General features: G+C 36.9%; 1 protein-coding gene across 2 annotated transcripts in view; it reads right to left on the reverse strand.

Moving 5' to 3' along the window:
* LOC145672953 (cytochrome P450 4C1-like) overlaps nucleotides 1-22,728 on the reverse strand; it is a 74,860-nt gene that overhangs the window by 46,442 nt on the left and 5,690 nt on the right. The window contains exons 2-4 of one of the 2 annotated variants that reach the window (XM_081742205.1): nucleotides 21,649-21,848; nucleotides 9,293-9,399; nucleotides 2-92 (exon numbers count right to left, since the gene is read on the reverse strand). In XM_081742205.1, the coding sequence (XP_081598331.1) occupies nucleotides 2-92; nucleotides 9,293-9,399; nucleotides 21,649-21,832 (382 nt within the window). In that variant the 5' untranslated portion in view covers nucleotides 21,833-21,848. The remainder of the gene's footprint in view (nucleotide 1; nucleotides 93-9,292; nucleotides 9,400-21,648; nucleotides 21,849-22,728) is intronic. The other variant, XM_081742206.1, reaches the window with a different exon arrangement.

Genomic DNA, 22,728 nt, shown 5'->3' on the forward strand with positions numbered 1-22,728 from the left:
CCTGTACTTGTAAGTAGGCCTGTACCAAGCCACGGCTGCAGAAAGTGGTATATCTTGCTTTTCTCAATGTGTTTGCTGTTGTTCAAAAGTAGCTAGAAAGATACATATAAAACAATAAGATTTAGCAGAGTGGTAATTGCAATCAGGAGCGCAACCATAATTTTCTGTTGAGTGGGGTCCAAAGTTATTTGGGGGCCCAGTAAAATCTATATAGTATTGAATTAGTGTTATTCTGCGCCCCAAAAGACAATAGGTAATTGTTAATTATTGCTACCTACAAGGGATGGACAAAAATATGGAAACATCTTGTATAAAAGAGATAGACATTTCAAACACGGTTTGCGTATGAATGGCAAGTGTTGTTGTGGTCACCGGCACATCCTATGAGGTATACAACCTGGCCAATTATAGTTCAGCGACTGGTCCGTGTAGGTTGTGAATCATGTCTGAGCTGACAGAGTTTCAAGGAGGACAAAATTGTGGTTGCGCGCATGGTGGGAGCTTCCGTGACGAAAGTAGCGGAAATGTTTGGTGCATTAGGGGGCACAGTCTCGCAAATCATGACTGCCTACGAATGTTCCGGAAAACCCGCATCAGCGTGGACGCAAGTATGTGTTACGTGACAGAGGCAGGCGCACATTGGATAGCATTGTGACCCAAGCGAAAGATCACTAAGAAGCCAGAAGTCACAGCTGAACTGAATACAGTGCTTGCAAACCATGATAGCGTAAAAACAGTCAGAACAGAACTCCGCAAGCAGGGTATTTATGGTAGATCTGCAATTCCGAAACAACTCGTGACTGTTGACCATATTGCTATACGGAGACAGTGGTGCATCTGGACAATGGAGCAGTGGAAGTCTATCATATAGTCGGATGAGTCTTTCTTTATATTGTTTTCAACTGCTGGCCGAGTTTACGTGTGGAGAACGCCAGCACAAGCACACGATATAGACTGTCTGTTACCAAGAGTGAAGCATGGCGGGGGTTCAATGACTATTTGGGCAGCCATATTATGATATTCTGCCGTACCGATCATCATCCTGAATGGTTGTATCACTTGTAAGGACTACGTAGCCATTTTGAGTGACCAGCTGCATCCCATGACACAAAGTTTGTTCCCAGATGGTAATGCTGTGTTTCAAGATGACAGAGCCCATTTTCATACAGCTTACATCGTCCAGGACTGGTTTGATGAGCACAAAGATGTAATGTTACATCTGTACGGCCTCCACAATCGCCAGATCTCAATATCGTTGAGCGCTTGTGGTCAGTTTTGGAGACCAAGGCGCGAGACCACACTCCACCACCATCTTTTCAAGAGTAACTTGCAGCTTCTTTGGCGGGAGAATGGTGCAACATCCCTTTGGCAACTATACACGACCTGTATTTCTCATTTCCCCGGCGACTGCAGATCGTTCTATGTGCATAGTGTGGTCTTACTTGATATTAATAAAGATAATATGCAGTTTTTCAGGTGTTTCCATATTTTGTCTATCCCTTGTATATTATCAGAAAAAAGAACATTAGAACTAGATAGTTTTTATTAGTAAATAAAGAGTACAGATCTTTTAAAATAAAATCTCTACATCAATAATTTATCTGTTAAACAAGTAATTATAGTCGTTGAAAGAGTGTACATACAAATGTTAATCGCGTTACAGGCAGAGGGATCATCCGGTCCAGACTAGTGGTGGGCACAAAAACCGATTTTTCGGTTTTTAGGAAACCCGAAACCGATTTTTGAAAATTTAAAACACGGTTTTTCGCCGAAACTGGTTTTCCCCGAAACTGGTTTCGGCTTTCTCCAAAACCGGTTCGGTTTTCACCAAAATGGCTATCAGTTTTTTACCGAATCCAGTTCTGGCTTTCTCCCCTTCGCCCTACCCTAAGTTGCACCGTCATAGTGAAATGATAGCCATTACAGGCTCAAATCTCATCCATGTTGAAAATTTCATCGAGTTCGGTCAAGTGGTTCAAAAGTTATTAAGTCAGAAACATAATCACTTTCATTTTTGTATATAGATACATATATTGTCATTTGAAGTTTTAGAAATATTAAAAATACGCAAATTTAGCCTAAGCTTTCTCCTCACAAACTTTCGATGGTGATTCAACTTCCTAAAGCAAATAGATTGCTGCTCCAGTACCCAATACCATTGTGGAAGTAGGCTAAGAAGACAGAAGTCTATTTTCATAATTCCGTGCTCTGTAACTATTTTTCATCCTTCATTTCACTTTTCCTTTAAAAAAATGTTGAATATCACATCGATCAAGCATCTAATTAAGAAGTAGCGGTGTCACGTGTACACCCCGTCAAGGAGCTTGGTTTGCATGATGTGATTATTTTCTCAATATTCAAACAGGAAGTAATAGTAGATTTATAGAGCTTTCGATTTTAGCAGAGACATTATAGTGGAGATGAAATATTATAATCTTTGGATGCTAAATTGTTTGCAGAAAACCGCTTCTCGCTATCTATTAGTCTTTCTTTTCTCTTCTTTTCTTTCTTTCTTTCTTTTCTTTTCTTTTCTTTTTTTTTTTTTTTTTTTTTTTGCTCTATAACAAAGAACGTTAAAAACGGAAGCGGTAGATTTCTGCCACTTCCAATTGAAGTAGAATGTTACGAGAGAATATGCTACTTATTCTCACAAGAAGAGGACATGAATCTGTCAGCGGGACTTCCTAATCAAATCTAGTCCATTCTATAAACATAACGAAGATATGTTCATGCACAAAAAATTAGATGCCATGCACAACGGAGTAAGTCCCTGGGGAACACTAACACTGTTAGCATAAAGAAAATCGTACTCTCCCAGTGAAATATTTATTGCATCAACTCTGTTCATTGGAAATTCATAGTTCGTAGTCATTCTCTTCAGCAGAAACAAGCTTTCCAGAGGTGGTATGTATTGGGGCCCATAACACACTTGAACATGGAAAACTGGGAGAATGTTGGGAAAATTCCCTCCAGAAATCCCTCCCATCAACTTTTGACCCCTCTGATTTAACTGCAGGTAAAATATACAATCCAAATGTATCTCGTAAAATACTATATGGGATAACAAATGTGTATACTAAATTTTGTATTGATAGACGGAATAGACATGAGGGAAAATCGTGTATTGATATACAAGCTTTTGGTTTATTTCCACATTCTTATGTATTGCTTGTCCAATATGATAAGCCGATTCTTTACAATCACTTCGTAAAAAAATTATCTTTGGCGTGAACAGGATTTGAACCTATGTTAGATAGTTGTATTATTCATAAGGCCATTACCTTAAACCTATACTATCATGCCACGTGAAATATTACTTACTTTAGCCCTGATCTTTGGTACGAACCAAAGTGCACAACGAAAATCATTTATTCGACGGCCTAGAGAGAAATTAGTGCCCACTAACAAAGGAAAAACATACAATCGAGGGAAAAAGAAATAAAAATATTTTGCAGTAATTTCGCCGTGCAAGTTCAAAAGTACGCAAATAATAATAATAATAATAATAATAATAATAATAATAATAATAATAATAATAATAATAATAATAATAATAATAATAATAATAAATATACACATTCACAGTATAGTTGTCTATTATTATTATTATTATTATTATTATTATTATTATTATTATTATTATTATTATTATTATTATTATTAGCATCAATTACCCGCTTCGTTGGGTTAAGTTGAGAAAAAATAGTAATATGTTCCGTTACTCAGTCACTGTTTAGTATTACTTTGATATCGGTCATTTTCGATGAGTTTTATATATCACCTTCCCACCCTATATTGTGGGGCACGGCATCTGTAGTGTCATTGTTCACCTCACCGAGCCAGAAAACTATGAATTCGACACTGATATTGGTTATTTCGATCATTTTTATATGTATCCTCCTTCTCCAAGTTGAGGAGCTGAATTTTGATTTAAATAGCATCAGATGTGTCACTGTTAATCTCAGCGACTCCAAAAATTATAGATTCGCCACTAATACCGGTCATTTTTCGTTCTTTTTTTAAATGTCGCTCCTCCTCCCCATCTTTTAAGTTACACCGGCAGAAACCATCTCAGGTTCGAACTTCATCTAAATTGAAAATTTGATCGAGATTGGTTTGGTGGTTCAAGTCATTACATTGTATTTATTTTTATATACCTCCCTCTCCCATTCCCCCTCCCCAAATTCTTCCGTGAAAGTGAAATGATAAAAATCATATCAGGCCCGAACCTCAATTATGTTAAAAATTTGATCGAGATTGATCCATTGTTTCACGAGTTTTCAAGTTTTATTTATTCTTTTTAAAACCTTCCTCCCTCAACCCTTCGTTATATCGTCAAAGTAAATAGATAAATACCCTCTTAGGCCCGAATCTCATCTACGTTGAAAATTTAATCGAGATCGGTCGGGTGGTTCAAGAGTAATGAAGGCAAAAGACAGTTACTTTCATTTTTATTTCTTTTTAGATATATCTTCCTCTCTCCGGCCACTACGTTGCACCGTTAAACTGAAATGATAAAAGTCGTCCCAGATCCGAACCTTATCTATGTTGAAAGTTTGATAGAGATCGGTCTGGTGGTCCAAGAATTTTTACGTTTTTTTTTCATTTCTATATTTCAACCCTCCTCCCTCCCCTAAGTTCCCCGTTAAAATGAAATGATAAAAAATGCTTCCGAGGCCCGAACCTTATCAATGTTGAAAATTTGATCGAGATCGGTCGGGTGGTTCAAGAGATAGTTACTTTCAATTTTATAATATAGGTTATTATTATTATTATTATTATTATTATTATTATTATTATTATTATTATTATTATTATTATTATTATTATTATTAGCGAACTTTTGAACTTGTGCGGCGAAATTACTGCAAAATATGTTTTATTTCTCTATATTTTCTCGATTGTATGTTTTTCCTTTATTAGTAGGTACTAATTTCTCTCTAGACCGTCGAATAAATGAATTTCGTTGTGCACTTTAGTGCAAATTACGTTACAGGAAAAAGCCGGTTCGTACCAAAGATCAGTGCTAAAGTAAGTAATATTTGGCTTTCAATTTCATGTGCCATGATAGTGTATGGGTAACGTAATGACTTTATGAATAATACAGCTATCTAACATAGGTTCAAATCCTGCTCACGTCAAGTTCATTTTTTTACAAAGTGATTGTGAAGAATCGACTTATACTACACAAGCAATACATAAGAATGTGAAAGCAAACATCTGTATCATGATAGAAACGATTTACGAATGTTAGTTGGGAAAGGACAAGGGAATTACCAGGACATTCCAAAGACATCATTGATCTGCAGTATAGACTTTTCGCGTTATCGTTCTCAAAAAGAGACACTATACCATTTGTTAAACAAAGTTTAGCTAAAGCAATCGGTGGTTTAGTGGTATCGTACTAGACTTCCAAATGGAAAACCTTGGTTCGATTCCCCGTCAGGTAGTATGATTTTTCGCATAAAATAATGGCTGCAAACAGAGATTCATCTTCTGATGGAGAATTTACAAGGCATTACTGGCGATACTTCGAGTAAACAGTGTGTACGTTCTACATCATACACTGCAATGATAAGTGTGTTTCATATTTATATTCGTCTCCCATCTCTCTCTTTCTTGACGTTTCCCTATACTGTCTTTGCATCTTTCACTTCTCTCCCTCTCTCCCTCACATACACACGCACTTCATGTTCCAAAGTTAAAACGGAGCAAGAGATTGATATACCTGGTCTGGAGAATCTAATTAACTGGGAACTTCGGGTTCGTGTTTTTCGTGTTCTGCGGATAACATTTCCAGTCCTGGTCATCTCTGACAGAAATACTGTTTAAACGCACAGGAATAAGTAAAATCTCTTTTTTATCCTCTGGGTTATCGAGTCTCAGTCGAATTACCGGGTCACTACGGATTTCAATCCTCGATCCAGTGGTGGTCTATCTCCTAACCAACATCATCCGACTGACACGATGATCCGTTTGAGCTCTTAGCGTGTTCATTCTATCTGTGCAAATTACGTTATTTTCGGTAGAGATGAAATCAATGCTGGATGTTCGGAAGAGATAAATCTTCGGAAAAGACTAGAAAATGGTAACCTCTTAGGTTATTTGAATCAAAATTTTATTTATATTAGTTCGACACAAAATTTGTTTCCATACTATAATTCAGTGTGTTTTATTCACGTTGAAATTTTGAAACATGCTACATCTATGACGAGCATAAACTTTTTCTTTGGAACATTTGTAACTTTTCATTACGATACAGTTTGGACTTTTAATATAGGGTATTTCTGATAGAAATTTAACAGTAAAATAGCATTCTTCAATTTTCTCTTTCTTTCTTTTTCTTTTCATTTCTTTTTTGTTTCTTTTGTTCAGTTTGCATTAGTAGTCCGAAATGGAGGATATGACCAACGCTATCTACTGGGTATATTAGAATTATTTTGGATCAGTACGTTCAATAAAAACTACCGAATTTGCAATCGAACCACGCGGAAAGAAAGCATGTGTGTTAAACTTTTGACATTATTTCAGATGTGTCTCGTAGATCTACAGTTCTACTTGAAATTGAGTATACTGTCTATTATAAAAGTGACATAATGAATGTTTAAAGCATCCTCTATATATTCGAATAGTTCTGAAAAATATGTAAAAACAAACGTTATTTCTATATTGCTGTTGGATTTCTGGAAATGGAACTTTATGATAATAGGTTATTTTCTTACTACGTTTGAATTCCACATGTTTATCTGTTCTCCGTTTTCTTTTTCTTGTTCTATCTTCTCTCTCTCTCTGCCTCATTTCTGAATCTCTGTGTAATCCATTAGTTTCAATTTTTCATTGTGTGTGTTTCAGTTTCTCTCTATATCAACTTACGAACCTTGTTTCGTCTCGGTTTTGTTATTTCATTTTATCGAAACTAATAGATGTGTAGTTTGAAATTAGTATTGCGCTCATGTTGTTAGATAGTTTTAGTATGGGAGAGAAGAAAGGAAGACAGAGAAGGGATCTCTTTACCTGACACGATTATGGGATAAGTTGTATTTTGGTGACCTAACTGCACAGAGTTAGCTGTCGCAATATTTTTGATGCGGAGTGTACAATGTACTGATGTCTTCGCATTGCAGACTTCAGAACTGTTTCGCCATGTAATCCAATCATTGGATAACCGAAGGCAGGAGCGTGAGTCTTTGCGGGTGGCTTTCCCAGTTGTAATAATGGAAGTAATATCTATAATTGTTTACCTCCTCCACCACGCTAAGAGCGGAGCGAAAAAGAAAAAAAGAAAAGAAAAAATAAAAAGAAACAAAAGAAAAAGTAGTCAAAAAAAGTAGTTTCGCTTTGATGATTTAGGCCAAAGCTAGATTTCTAACTTGTGGGCCTATAATGAGGTACTGTAGTTTTCATTTATTTTTTTCTTCTTGAAAATGACCAAGGCCAGTCGGACAATTTAATTGCATAAAGCCAGTGCTATTCAACTTTTTTTCTCGCATACCGCTAGACACAGTTCGCCATCCAATTGTATACCCGTGAAGCTGTTAACCCTTTATTTGGCACTGTTGCTCTCAAGCAACATCGCATTCTATTGCGTTATCCGCACGAATTGTAACCTCAGTGATCATTTAATTGGCATTATTGCTTTCATACAATATTCATATACATGATTTGCGGGTCGCTTGTTTCGATATTTCTAATCTTCGTCAACAGGGAACAGACAAACTTAGTATTGTAGAAGCTTTAGGTTCCACAAAAGTTCTTTTTCTAATTTTTTTATTTGTGGTTTCTTGTTCTGTAGGAAGATATTTCAACGAAACTGCTGCAAGTTAGTGAAAATATTCTTACGATATTGGACCATAATAGGGCAATGCTGCTCAGTAGCAACACAAAAGACCTATTTTATGGCAATGCTGCTTTGAAATAAACATCCTGTATTTTGTAAACAAAGTACAAAAACACTTTAAAAATTACGAAATTATGATCAGGAAGACATGGTTTAACCATAAAAGCAAACTGACATAAATATTTTAATGGTAATTGTTCTGATACAACTACAAACGACGTTTATCGTTTTATACTATTATACATGATTTATTTTAGATGCAGGAAATACAGCACTTATACATAAACACTGAATTTGTAGTCTGGAAACTGAAATGTCAACACAATAAGCACGCACACATGAGCAACAACATTGTTTCTTGCTAATCACTCACTGAACTAACTCATATACTAATCTCTACACAGGTCCCCAAGCACTTCTCATGCTAATCTCTACACAGGTCTCAAAGCGCGAGGCTAATAATACTCTCTCAACCAACTAAAAAAAAAATATAACAATATGAATAATTAAATAAATGTTGTCCAATGCAAAATATAACATTAAAGATCCCAACAGTAATGCTATCAATGCTCGCCAATTAAAGGGTAAAAAAGAATTAAATCGAAATGGAATTATTAAACTTAATACACATGTTCTATTGATTATAAAGGGGGACAAACAGAATCCTAACAAAAAGACAATCAAAAGACTATTTACAGGGAGATAAATATAAACAATTTTTATAAACACAGAGGGATAAAGTGCACATCCGAAAAAAATTAACATGGAAAACTTCAAAACATATGGGAGACATCCAGTTCTACTTAATTACTTTAGTAATTAAGCTGACCTGATAATTCATACATAAAGAACAACGTTAAAAATTCAAACGCTAAAAGTAGTCTAACTTTAGAACTAACCTGTTAATGAGGTGATTGGTCTTGTTTTTTGGGACGCCAACTCCTCGATTCTTGGTCGAATCTTCGAGAATGCAAGAATCAGAACTCATTCTGGATTCAAGCAATTTGTGTGCTTCGTTTCTATTGATGTTAACACAGAGAAATCATTGGAAAGAAAAAATCTTCAATTATGATAATTCAATAAATATTGGAAATGTGCTTATTTTGGTATTAAGTACCCCCATAAACATCTTCGCGTCAAGGGCGCCGATCCTGGCAGGGCGAGGGGTCCCGGGCCCCCAAAGCTCATGTCAGCCCCCCTATTGTATTTCTGAATATACAATATTTGGCATAATTTGACTGCAATTTGTCTTAAAATCTTCATATACCTTCTGCATCTGAATGCCCTTCCCCCCAGATTTACAGAGAAATCAGCGCCCTTGCTTCACGTACCCCCCGTTGAATAGTACTGCACAAACCCAAGAACTTTAATCTAATATATGCTTTTTTTAAAAAAAAAAAAAATATTTTATTAGAACTAAAGTAAACTGTAGAAATAGAATGTAAAATGTGTTACCTCAACATCATTCGGATCCAATGGGTGAACAATTGGAAAAGTAGAATTCCATGTCCTGAAGATTGGCCAATAATCTCTGCAATACTCACTCATTTTCTTAAAAATTCCTGAAACAGTACCAAAAGTTAGCAGCTCAAAGTAATTGCTTATGCAAGTATTATAAAGACATTAATCATATTATATATAAAGTTGAGGCACGGTCGCTCAGTGGTACAGCATTTACTTCTTTTGCGTGGGTCCCTTAGTCGACCACACATCGCTCCAAATGGGCTTTATGGGGTATAAACACCGTGTGCGTGGGTTTCCTCGGGGTTCTCCTGTTTGTTCACACTTTCTTCATTCCATTTCATTCATTTGTCATCATCACCTTCTCCTTTAGCCTAGACGGCATAAACGTGGGACGTAACACTGAAAAATTCCATTCCATAAAAAAAGTGATCATTCATTAAGTGTCATGTGAAGAAAGCGATCTGGAACTAGGTTTAGAAAAAAAAAAAAACAGTAGTAGCTCTTGAGGGAGGTCATATTGGTAAAAATTTAAATTTCATTGCTTCCACCAAAGGGAAGAAAGATTACCTAACATACTATTCATGTAGGGCCTATAGAAGCAGCGAATTCAACACGAAGATCAACAAGATCAAAACGAAAGATACGAGAGAGAAAAATCAAAGAGAAAAATGAAGATCAAAATAAGAGACAACCTGGTGGTAGACGTGCAGGAATTCTCTTAGGGAATAAAGTAACGAGTGAATTTTAAAATGAAGAATTTCTAGTGTTGCCCATGAGATGAGAAATGACTCGAATCTCGTCTCGGAAACGAGATCAGAATCGAGACGAGAACTGCAGTTTTCCTTTTCGAGACGAGAACCCTTTTGACCCCCGTGGGCAACACTACTTCACCCGAATCTTAGATCTCGAGCATTGTTTCCGTGTTACGTAATTGATAGTGTAAAAACTATAAATTGAGAAAGTGATTGCACGAACATAATGGAGAGAGCATTTCCATCTTATAAAGATACGCAAGACATTACACAATATATCCAATAATTAATATGGTTTAAATGTTGTTATGTCACATCTTTCATGGATCCTTCGTGACGTAGAAGGCAGAGATCGCGTGAGTCAATGAAAACTTGACCCACAATCCACTGAAACACCAACCATCGTAATCCACGACCTATCGTGACTCACTCTGACCAACCATCCACCATAACCCACTTCGACCCACTAAAACCCATCGTCATCAACTCTGACCCATGATCTATGGCTTCTTCTATACTGACTCAAGCGTTTACACTTATAATAAAACAGGGCTGTCAAATTACCATTAATCGGAGTTTGAATTTCTACTGTGAAATCGCTCAAGCACCGCTCTATTACAATACCGGTGGATCTGACTTCTACGATATAAAATGGTTAAGTATTTGTCATGGGCCAACTTACGATGAATTTCAATTAAATTTATCATGGTATAATTATTTCCTTGTTGAATTACAGATACTTTTCAGTGGAAAAAAAGATGAAATTTGAAAGTCCCAAATGAAGGTAGGTAGACAATGTAAAGGGAAAAAAAAAAAGGTGTAAAATTTTCCATATAATTAGCCGTACAGTACACACTTAATATTTTCATGTAATTAAGCTGACTGTACAAATTTTATGTATATTTTTCTTACAACTTCATGGGTTGTTGCCTTGTGCTCTGAGCGCTCCATATAATAAACACAACCTTCAGCAATTATTATAATAGAAAGCAGTGGATATATGAAGCGTAGTACTGTAATTTTTGTTTCTCAATTAATAATTGTTTCTGAATTTGTTTCTCAACTAACATGGATCGTTTTCCATTATTTTTACAAATCAATCCACTATCAATTTCAAATATATAGAAAGTGCTGCCCATAAAGGAGATTAAAAAAAAAAAAAAAAAAAATGCTAGGAAACGTTCTGTTTATTTTTAATCAAGAGTTAATATACAGAATTTCACTCCCTTAGTTGAACGGCTTGTAAGATACTAAATTTGTTCGCAAAAATTCGGACCTCTACTACCCCCTTAGGATATGTATTATAATGAAAGCGATATCATAATATCCCTCTTTGGATTAAGGCCTAACTATACACCAAAAGTAATTTCAATTGACTTTGCAATTTGACCGTGATGATCAGGCAGGCATAGTTACATTCATTTTTTCATAATAATTTAATACAGTATTACAGTAATTCAAAAATGTTTTTTTTTTCAGTAGTTAGCTCCTTTAGAAACTCACAGACTGTGTGTCTCGAAAGCCAAGCAGTAAGTAAGTCCTATTGCTATTACAATTACAAATATCAATATCCAAAAGTGCCTGAAATTCTTTTTTCACTTACCGGGGATGATTTCAAAGTTGAATCTTGAATCTGGGGTTGAACCTATATATTTCTTGAAAGGGTTTGTCGAGTAAGTTCCAAAACAAGTTTCAATTCCTTCCCTGGAAGTGACTCCACCCCTTCAGGGTTGAAAATATATTAAAAAAAAAAAAAAAAAACTGACCTATATGTGACCTATATATCAAAGTGATCTGCATGACTAGTAGATTAAATATATAATATGCGCTACTCAATTATATCCTATATTAATAAATAAAACCAAAAAACATGATTATTTTACTATAAATTTCCTATATTAGTGGATCTATAAAGTTGAGAAAAGCACATCCATAATACCCAGTCAACAGTAAGTCATTTGGTATCACAACTAATGTGATTCATTGTTATGGCTAGATGTGACATATCCAGTGTACATATTTCAATTTCTATATTTTCCACGATTTCAGCTATATACGTTGTCAAATCAGTATGTTCATTATACAAGGTGTTTCAAAACAAGAAAGACAACGTTTGGGAGGTTACTCCTGACACCAAGATACCAAGATAAGACAAAAAGTATAGACCAACCTGGGTGCGCAAATGCTTTCTTTCGCGGTTATAGGTCGCCAAAATCATGAAAAAGAAGATAAATTTAAAGATCCATAGCTCGAATACTATGGGACTCACCGTATTCGGGTCAAGACTTTATTTAGGAACTACTATGTGCCCTATTCAAATATCTATGTTTTAGAATCCTGTGGTACTTCGGCAACAGGTAGTTGGTGAGTACTTCAAATCATATGCCAGTAGCCAAACTGCCTGTATAAAAAATGGTGCGTGAGTGCCCAAGATTCTTAAACATGTATTTTTGGATAGTGCACACATTAGTTCTTAAGTGAAGTCTTGAGCAGACTACGGTAGGTCGTATAGTTTTGGAGCTATGGACCGTTTAAGTTCATTTTTTCATGTTATCGGCGGCCTATAACTAAGAAAGGAGGCATTTGTACACTCAGGTTGGTCTATGCTTTTCGTCTTATCTTGGTGTCAGGAATCACCTCCCAAACATTGTCGGTGTTGTTTTGAACACCCTGTATATTCGTTAACTGCTCATCTGGACGAGTTGTTTGATAGGTCACACGGTACAAAAACGTTCAATAGATTTTGAGTTATCAATTAGGTGAAAACTAGTCGTGATGGTAATTTGAGCTCATTTACTTGATCCGAACAACTCTTTCTTTATAGCTACAGTATATAAACCTGATTAGTCACCCTTCAGGATTTAAGCACTCTAGCCAGGACAAGGCCCGGGTAATGAAAGGGAAGAAGGCTTCGGCTGGATATTGTTCGCCAGAGCTTGGCTTTAGTTTTTGGCTATATATGCAAGTCATGTAACTGACACATCACGGTCCTTGCACGATAGTGCTGCTAGGACTTGGTCTTCGTTTTTAAGACCTAACTCACACTGTCTCACGATCACATTACGGCGTGATACTGATGTTCACTAATATAGGATATTTATAGTGAAATAACCAATTATTGAGTTTATTACTTCGATATAGGATATAATTGGGTAGTGCATATTATATTCTTAATCTACTAGTCATACGGAACACCTTGATATATAGGATATATAGGTCAAGTTGTTCTATATACTTCCAGCCCTGTAAGGGTAGAGTCACTTCCGGGCAAGGAATCGAAACCTGTTTTGGAACTTCCTCGACAAACCCTTTCAGGAAATACATAGGTTACACCCATATTCAAGGTTTAACCTTAGAATCATCCCTACTTAGATATAGGCCTACTTATCTCAGATAAGTAAACAGAAACAAATGAAAACGGGGAAGAAATGGAGGCCTTGAAAGTAAAACGTAGACAAATTCCCCAGTGTTCAGAAGATGCTGTCTACGATGCACTGAGCAGAGTGGGTCGAGAGGTCAGAGTGTATCGGTAGGTCAGAGTGGGTCAGTGGATCACAGTGGGACATGGTGGATCACATTGGGTTACACCCTGTTGACCCACGACAACTGACCCACTCAAAATCTTGACCCACTTGCCTCACTCCATCTCTGGTAGAAGGATTCAGTAACTTGCACATCATATTAAGAAAAAACAAACAGGACTTAACTTTTGCACATAAATTTACAAAAGGATACATGAAAAGCTTTTCAAGAATCGAGACGAGACGAAAATGAATTCTTCGAGACTTCTCAAAAAAATATGAGACGAGACAATAAAGCCTTGTTTCTCGTCTCTTCTCGTTCTATAGATAGTTGAGGCGAGAAAGGTATTTCAAGGAAAACAGAACCTTGTGAGCAGAATCACCAACAGAGAACTGAAGAAACGGCTGATTAAAGTATATGAGTGGAACAAAAATTAGGAAAAGAGTTAAAACAGAGATGTGACGTTGAAAATTAGATGGTTGAATAGGGTGTCAAATGAAAGGTCATTGGAAGGGGAAATGGAGTGATTTATTTCGAAAAAGGCTAACCACGACTTTTCCAGACGGTTATTCAAAGATATTAATAGAAACCACAGTAAGTGAGAATAATTCTCTCTTACCTTGATTTCTCGCGATGTGCTTGCACAACCGTTAGAAACGATACTGTATAAGGCCAGTATTTTATCCACACATATTGCGGAAAAAAAAAATCCTCCAAAAATTCTTGAAGATATAGGTATAGCATGTAGAGATGAATATTGTCTTCCCCTAGATTCCGAAACAACCAACAAGTATAAGTGCTAGGATAGAGGAGGAACTGACAGAGGAAAGTGCAATTGGAAGTGGAGTTCGACAAGCATGCTGTCTCTCGCCAACAGTATTTAATATCTATTTAGAAGAGATAGTGAAAAAGAGCCTACATGATGAAAATATCGTTTCGGTAGGAGGTAGAATGATAAGATGTATAAGATTTGCAGATGATATGGCACTTGTTGCAGATTCAGAAAAGAAAATCAATAGGATGTTACGAAATTTGAGGAAGAGGTTTGAAGAATACTGGATGAAAATATGTGTTAGAAAGACAAAAGCTATGGTGATTGGAACGAAGCGGTCTGTGGTCTGTGTCAAATATATAAGTGGGAGGAGAGAAAATAGAACAAGTGAATAGTTTTCGATATCTGGGTAATATTATTAGTGATGACATGAAGTGCAAACGTAAAATGAAAACAAGAATAGGAATGGCGAAAGAAGCCTTTAACAGGAAAACAAGTTTGTTTTGTGGGACCTTGAATAATGGGTTCATAAAAAGACGTACAAATTGCTTCGTGTGGAGTGTTATACTGTAAGGAACGGAAACATGGACATTATGTAAAAATGATAAAAAAAACGACTAGAAGTATTCGAAATGTGAGTATGGAGAAGAATGAAAGAAATTAGTTGGGTCGAGCGGAAGACGAATAAGAGGGTATTAGAAAAAGTGGGGGAGAAAAGAACAATAATATATATTATTAACAAGAGTAAGAGAAACTGGTTGGGACATTACCTAAGAAGAAATTGTATCATGAGGGACTTACTGGAGGGTATGGTGGCAGGAAAGAGAGGAAGAGGACGAGGAAGGCTACAATTAATGGACGGTAACAAAACAGAAAGATCATACTTGAAGACGAAGAGGTTAGCGGAAGACCGTGGAGCATGGGAGCGTTTCAGATGCGGCAAGTGACCTGGCAATAATGGCAGAATACCTATGATGATGATGATGTACCGACTGGATAAAGCACTGCATAATGTATATAATGTCCATAAAGCATAGGCTAGGGAAGCTATGCTAGTGTTAAACTCAGTTATTTCGAATTTGGGTCAGAAAGACCCCAGATACAAAGCAAGACTTAAGGAGGTAACGACGAAAAAGAAGTTTTAAAAGGTGTATATTTTAATCAAGGGAAACGAGTTTTAGGGGCTGTCTACATATTACGTACGGTACTTTTGATCATTTCTTACCTTCTTCTTCCACCTTGTCACACTTCGTAACGCAAGGTCGAACCCCTCCCCTTTTGTTACGTAACACTTTTTGATTTTGTTTTTTTCACCAATTTTGCTTATTTTTGGTGTTGTTAGAATTAAAAAAAAAAACTATTTTTAATAGTAGAACTTTTTATTACAGAATGCTTGTATTCTGAATACATTTCTAGTGTTTTTTTTTTTGGCCAATAAATCAAAGTATTAAAAATGGTAGTACCGTAATAATATTTAAACCTCATAAGATTGTTTAATTAACCAGTCTTATTTCTTCGAAATTTCATGCTGTTGTTTCCCTAAGATCGACCTATCTTCTAAGAAACTAAAGCCTGTGACAAACATCTTGTCGTTTCAGTTAAACGAATAAAACGCAAGCTCTGACGCGACGTTGCCAAGTGGTAAAGGGGTGTCGCCTATGGCTAAGCAGACGAATTACAGCGCAATTGGGTAGCAGAAGATAAGACGTAGATCTGTACGAAATAAACGTGGCAATACCGCTGGCCTCTCATTTGCTAGCAGCATTTAAAGGGAATTTGGAGCGCTGCCTTCAAATGCCAAGATGTTTATCACGCCGTTTAGAAATACAAATCGCTGAAAATGCAACATTTCTTTTATTTTAAAATAATAACTGTAATAGTTTGTTGGCGAAAATGTTATACATTTATTAGTTTTAAATAAATGTTATTTTGGTGAGTGATTTGTATTTTTAGTTTATTGAGAATAGCAAAGCTAATATGAACCAATTAATTATTGGATTCCATCCTTTTAGGACACCGATGATTGACTAGAAGGAAATACTGCCGGAAGATGCAAATAAAACAGCATCTAAAAAAAAAAAAAAAAAAAAAAAAAAAAAAAAAAACTGACATCGACCCCTTTTTCAGGGATTCATTATTCTTCGTGTATTTGAAGTTCGCCAGTGTCGACGATGCAAACTTCTCTTTCTTGTCGATAGGGCCGCGGTGGCTCAGTGGTAGAGCGTTCACTTCTGGTGCTTGGGGTCCCGGGTTCGATCCCAGCCCCCGCCAAGTGAACTTTGTGGTGGACAAACACCGTGTGCGTGGGTTCTCCCACTTTCTTCATTCCACCATTTCATTCATTACTCATCATCACCGTCTCCTTTAGCCTAACCGGCATAACCGTGGGACGTAAAACTCAAAGATTTCATTTCATTTTTTCTTTCTCGTCGACAACAGATTCGAAGTGGTTGCGCACCTGAAGAAGTCAGGTCATCTCGTTTGCGAACAAGCTTCTGATCATCTTGTTTTTGGACTTCGTACTTCAGTTTCGGCCTTTTCAAAGTATTCTTGTCCTAAATCAATCCCAGAATGCGAATAAACTCGATTTGGCTAGAAATATTCAAATAAAAATAAAAAAAAAAAAAAAAAAAAAAAACAGTACGGGATGAATATTCGATAAATTAGGTTTTAAATGTCTTATTTTGCTATGCAAATTGTGGATCGTTTCGCGGCGGAAAACGAAAAAGAATTTCTTCTGTTTCACATACGAAATCCCTTGAAGAATACAGTGTGTAACGATTCAAATTAAAAGTTTTGAACAACATTCTCAGAAATAGAGATACAAGTCGGAACGCGAGGCATTTTCAAGCGGTGGTTACGGTCAGTAACAACTAGTAACCCCAGAAAGCACGTGTGGTAAATGTAATGTTACGATATGCAAAAGACGGAGTGTTATTGTATTGTAATACTTGCAGGATTCATCGCTCATACTGGTGTTTAGTAGCGTGCTCGAATTTTTCACATTATACAATTTATATAGGCTATATGTTTGCAAGTTCCCAAAACAGTAGACATACGGTGTATTTATTTACTTATTTATAAAAAGGAAAAAAACTGAATAAAATTATTTGTTGAAAGATTACATATAAACCAGAGAATAAAAATAAAATCTACAACATAAAAACGTGCGTTACATACAGGGGCGCCGATCCCGGGGGGGGCGGGCCTCCTAAAGCTCATGTGGGCCCCCTATTGAATTTATGAACATACAATATTTGGCATAATTTGAATGCAATTTGTGTTAAAATCTTCATATACCTTCTGTATCTGAATGGGTCCCCCCAAATTTACAGAGAAATCGGCGCCCTTGGTTACGTAGCGAAAACGTAAACCCCTTCTTAGACCTTGTCACACTTCGTAACGCAGTGCCTAACCCTTCCCCCCTTTTTTACAGCGTTACGTAATATGTGGACAACCCCATACTCCTTGAGAAAAAATTAAAGCAACGGTACCTGTACGTAATCTCGTGATTCAAATAGTTCCTCCAACTTCCGTTGGCGCTTCTTACTGGGTAGTATTTATAACTGGATTTTTATGCTGCCATCTATCTTTGCTCTTCAGTAGAACTGCTTCTATAATTTCCGTGCGTTATCATTAAGGGTGAGAATTGACATTACAGGATGTCTCAAAAGTCCCCTGATAAAGGGTAACTATTATTATCAGAGCCACAACAAAATATAAGAGGAGAAACACCTCCAAATATGATGTTTTCAATCTAAAGTGAAGGATTTTTTTTTTTTTTTTTTTTTTAAATCGGACGAGCTGTTGGGCTGTACACTCTTTATTCGCCTAATGTTAAATGAAAATGCAACGTTCCCATTTACCTGAATCCACAACCTTGAATGAAGTTACTGTTTGAAATGGGGGTTGGCCATCGACATATTAGAGTAAAAGACGGTAACTTCATTCACTTATGTTATGGGTCGAGGTAAATGGCAAAGTTGCATTTTCCTTTAACATTGGGTGCATAAAGAGTGTACAGCCCAAACGGCTTGTTCGATTTACAAAATTCCTTCACTTTAGATCAAGGTGACCAGACGTCCCGTTTTAGCCGGGACAGTTCCTTATTTTCAACGTTGTCCTGTTTTTTTCTGATTCTCAAACGGGACGCCTAAATGTCCCGTTTTTAACGAAACATGACCCAGGTGTCCCGTAATTATTATTCAAAATATAAATGGTCAATGCTAATTCTACACTCTTCCGTACCAATACTCATTGGGAAGGTTCAGCCGTGCCTAGAACTTCTGAATATTCAAATGAAAATTGAGTTTTCTGTGGTTCAAGTGGGAATTGAGTGGGAATTCTGAGTGTTGAAGTAGTTAAAAGTATTTTTGGGTAGCACGTAAGTTAGAAACGCTGTGTTATCATTCTTTCTTGTGTATTTTGTAAATTGAAAACACTGCTGAGTCCCAAAATGCAATGTAGAAGTCACTTCCCCCCCGTCCCGCCAGTCGCCGATTTGTATGCGTCCCGTTTTTGAAAGTAAAAGTTCTGGTCACCTTGCTTTAGATTGAAAATATCATATTTGGAAATGATTTTTCCTCTTACATTTTGTTGTAACTCTGATAATAACAGACTTACCCTTTATCAGGGGACTTCTGAGTCACTTATATTTCTTGTATTTCAAATGTGTCGTTGTCAGAGACGATTTCAGCAGTGGCCCGAGGATAAATTTTCTTTCCGGGAAAATGTTCTCAAATCATTACTAACAGTAATTATTCCTGATGTTTAACACCCTGTTCAACACCGAAGCAATATGAAACATGGATCTGCAGCTTAAAAGTACAATTCCAACCCAATGAACTCCCACCAGGAATCGAAGTCGGGTCTACAGCATCTAAGGTGTGTACTCTAACCATATAACCACAAGGGAGGTCCTATGTAGCCTATTAGTGTAAGGTATTAAATTTGAAATTTCGATAGGAATATGTATGTTGGGGATATCAGAATTAACGGATATATTGTTAACTTAGGTTTTTCAAAAATAATATTAACAAATATTTAAAAAATGACATATTTTGGTTTTTGTTGCCACTTTATTTATTAACTCACCAATTCTAGAAGAACTTTAGATATTTAAAAAAAAAAAAAGACTTATAGCTCTGAAAGTTTGTACACAGAATTCAATGTTTTAAGACAGTGTAAACCGCAACGATACTGTATTTATCAATCAGCAGGAACTGGAAATTATTTCTTTTGGATTACAAAGAAATTTCTTTTTGATGTGTCTAATGAAAATTTTTGTTCCTAGATATTTGAAGTTAGTGTCTTAGAAACCGTTTTCTTCATATATACGCTATATTACTGAACTCGTTAAATTTCAATAAATGTTTTATCAAGTGCACAGTTTTTTAAAAAATAGTTGAGAGCCCACAGTTTACAACAGGGGTATCCCGGAGTATGGAATACCACTCAGCAGGCCCGTATTTCGGTAAGTGCTATTCTGTGCACGAGCACAGGGCGGCATTTTTTTTTTTTTTTTTTGTTAAAGATTCAAAATAAAGTAATATTTAAATGTCGCAGCCCGCAGAATCCCGCGCAAGCGAGAGAAAATATGTTAATGTGTTTAATTCGCTCTAATTACAGTAGTTACTAATCGCGTACTTTATTTGATTTTTAAAAAGTCATCCTGTCCCACCCCGCCCCCAAGGGGTTGACGTTGAACTTGAACATCATGAAAACATACCGTGAAACTCAGCGACCTCGAAAACTATGAATTTAACACTAATATCTGTCGTTTTCAATTATTTTTAAAATGCCCCCATGTTATTCTTCCCGTGGGTTCGGATCCCAAGTTAAGCTGTAGACCCCACTCTTAGTACGTCATCATCATCCCATGAAAGACAATGGCAAACTAACATGGGTTCATCGTTCAACGTTTAGGAGGTGATTCCTGATACCAAGACAAGACAAAAAGTATTGACCAACCTGGGTGCAGCAATCCGTCATTTCGGAGTTATAGGCTGCCGAAATCATGAAAAAATGAACTTTAAAGGTTCAAAGCTCCAAAACTATAGGACGTACCGCAGTCGGGTCAAGACTTCATTTAGGAAATAATATATGTGCTATCCAAAAATCCGTGTTTCAGAATCCAAAGATATTCACGCAACAATTTTTATAGAGGGAGTTTGGCTGCGGCATATAATCTGAAGTACTCATCAACTACCCCTATAAAAATTGTTGCGGAAGTACCGCAGAGTTCTGAAACTTGGATATTTGGTTAGGGCACATACTAGTTCCTAAGTGAAGTCTTAACCCGACTACGATAGATCACATAGTATTGGAGCTATGAACCTTTAAAGTTAATATTTTTTTTTTCACGTTTTCGGCAGCCTATAACTCCGAAAGGTAGCATTTGTGCACCCAAGATGGTCTATACTCTTTGTCTTATCTTGGTGTCAGGAATCAGCTCCCAAACGTTGTCGGTGTTGTTTTGAATCACCATGTATATGAGACAATTACATACATAATGTTAACAGTGCTTGAAGCAACTATATAAACCATAAGTTTAATTGCAGTATAATTTTACAGAACATAAATTTCAATATTGATTCCATCTTTGTAAGTTAGTCGCAGAACAGTTGAAAAGCTTCCAGTTATTTTAAGTTCTACCCCATCAGGATCCTGCCGCCTACAGTCGGACAATTTGTCCATGCCGACCAGATACCGCGGTCGGATTGCCGGCGCCGGACACCGGCGACTTTCGGCGCGACTTTCGACCGCTACGAATAGTTACCTTGCCGAACAATAGGGATGGCCACATTTTTTCAAAAAATACTTTTTCGAAAACGAAAAACGAAAAATGAAAGTTTTTTCGAAAAACGAAAAACGAAAAAAAATTCGAAAACGAAAATTTTTCGAAAAAACGGAAAACGAAAAATATTTCGAAAAGCGAAAAGGCTATTCGTAGTCGCCAAACAGCCGTAAACGCGCAGTAAATGCACTGGCGAAGTAGTCGCAAAGAGGCCGGCATAAACAGTCGGCAGAGGGTCGGAAAGAATCCTTTCCTACTGTTTTGCCGACTCTCACGGTGAGCAACAGTCGGCCAAGGGTATTTTATTTTACGATTTTCGACCGCTTGCCGCCTCGGCAAAAGGTCGGTAACTTTGAAGAAGTAGATCGTCGTGCCGCCGCGGACGGGTGCCTGCCACCGTCGACGGCGGCAATCCCTCTTTCCAACCCCGATTTCCTGATGGGGTATTCTATGATTTACTCTTTCTTCCTTCCTTCCTTTCTTTCTTTTTTTTATCGCTTCTTACCTGGTCTGGAAAGCACTACGAAGTCCAAGACATTTCCCAAAATAGGATTAGGAGCTGGACCTGGGATCCTTTCGATTAGTTGAGTTTTTCTTCGGTTTCTGATTTTGTGTTGCACCACCAACAACATTATCGGAAGGATTGGCAGAAGAAGGTACCAAATCCACGACAAAAATGAAGCATCCATACTTTCGGGTCTTTCCCTGAAAGGAAGAATCGAGAGTATGACTATTCCTCTTCCTACTAGTACTACTGCCAGGCATCGTATGCAGGAATTTATTTCGGGAGGTGTTCAAACACAATATAAGGATAAATGATATAGAGTGGCGCCTAACCAAATGACACATTACAAAGTTGAACATTGCGCGGGCACAATAGCTTAGAGTGGATTGCGGCTGCGGAATAGAAAGTGATTAAAGTGTTATATCATAAATATACTGCAAAGTTACAATAGACAGATAGTGTAATGTTAGGTAAGAACAAAATATGTGACAATCGCTGCACTTTAATGACTGACTTTGTTTCGTCATAAATACGAACACAGAAAACACGTCGTTCAATGTTCCAGCGTTGTCCATGATAACTGTTATGGTAATCTTATAAATTGTCATCCTATTCTCTTGCAATCTCCTATTCGTAACCTACTCCAACCTATCATGCCTGAGTAATATTCAACTTTAAAACGTGTCATTCGGCTCCGCGCCACCCTGTATTAAATTTTGTCAAGTCATTCCTAAAATTACATTTATAGAAAGGTCGAGACTTCGGAAGGGAAGGTATTTGGACCCCCCCAGGTAACACACTCTGCGTACGTTCCTGACAACTCCTGTTATTATACATAGATATAACTACGGGCTGTACTTTGGATGCCCCCATAAAATAGTTTGATTCTTTCCCTTTTCTTTAATTGTCATGCATTCTAAACAGTGGCGGATCTAGCCCCTAGGCTCCCCAGTTTTTTGAGTGACAAAAATAATTTAATCTATTATTGATATATTTTTGAAAGTTTATACTAAACTCATGGCACATCTATCATAGTCTGGGTTCTGGCTGCCTCCTCCCCCCGCAGTTTTTATGGTCTAG

Source organism: Thermobia domestica, chromosome 16, assembly GCF_964235325.1.
Source record: "Thermobia domestica chromosome 16, izTheDome1.hap1.1, whole genome shotgun sequence".
Taxonomy (NCBI): domain Eukaryota; kingdom Metazoa; phylum Arthropoda; class Insecta; order Zygentoma; family Lepismatidae; genus Thermobia; species Thermobia domestica.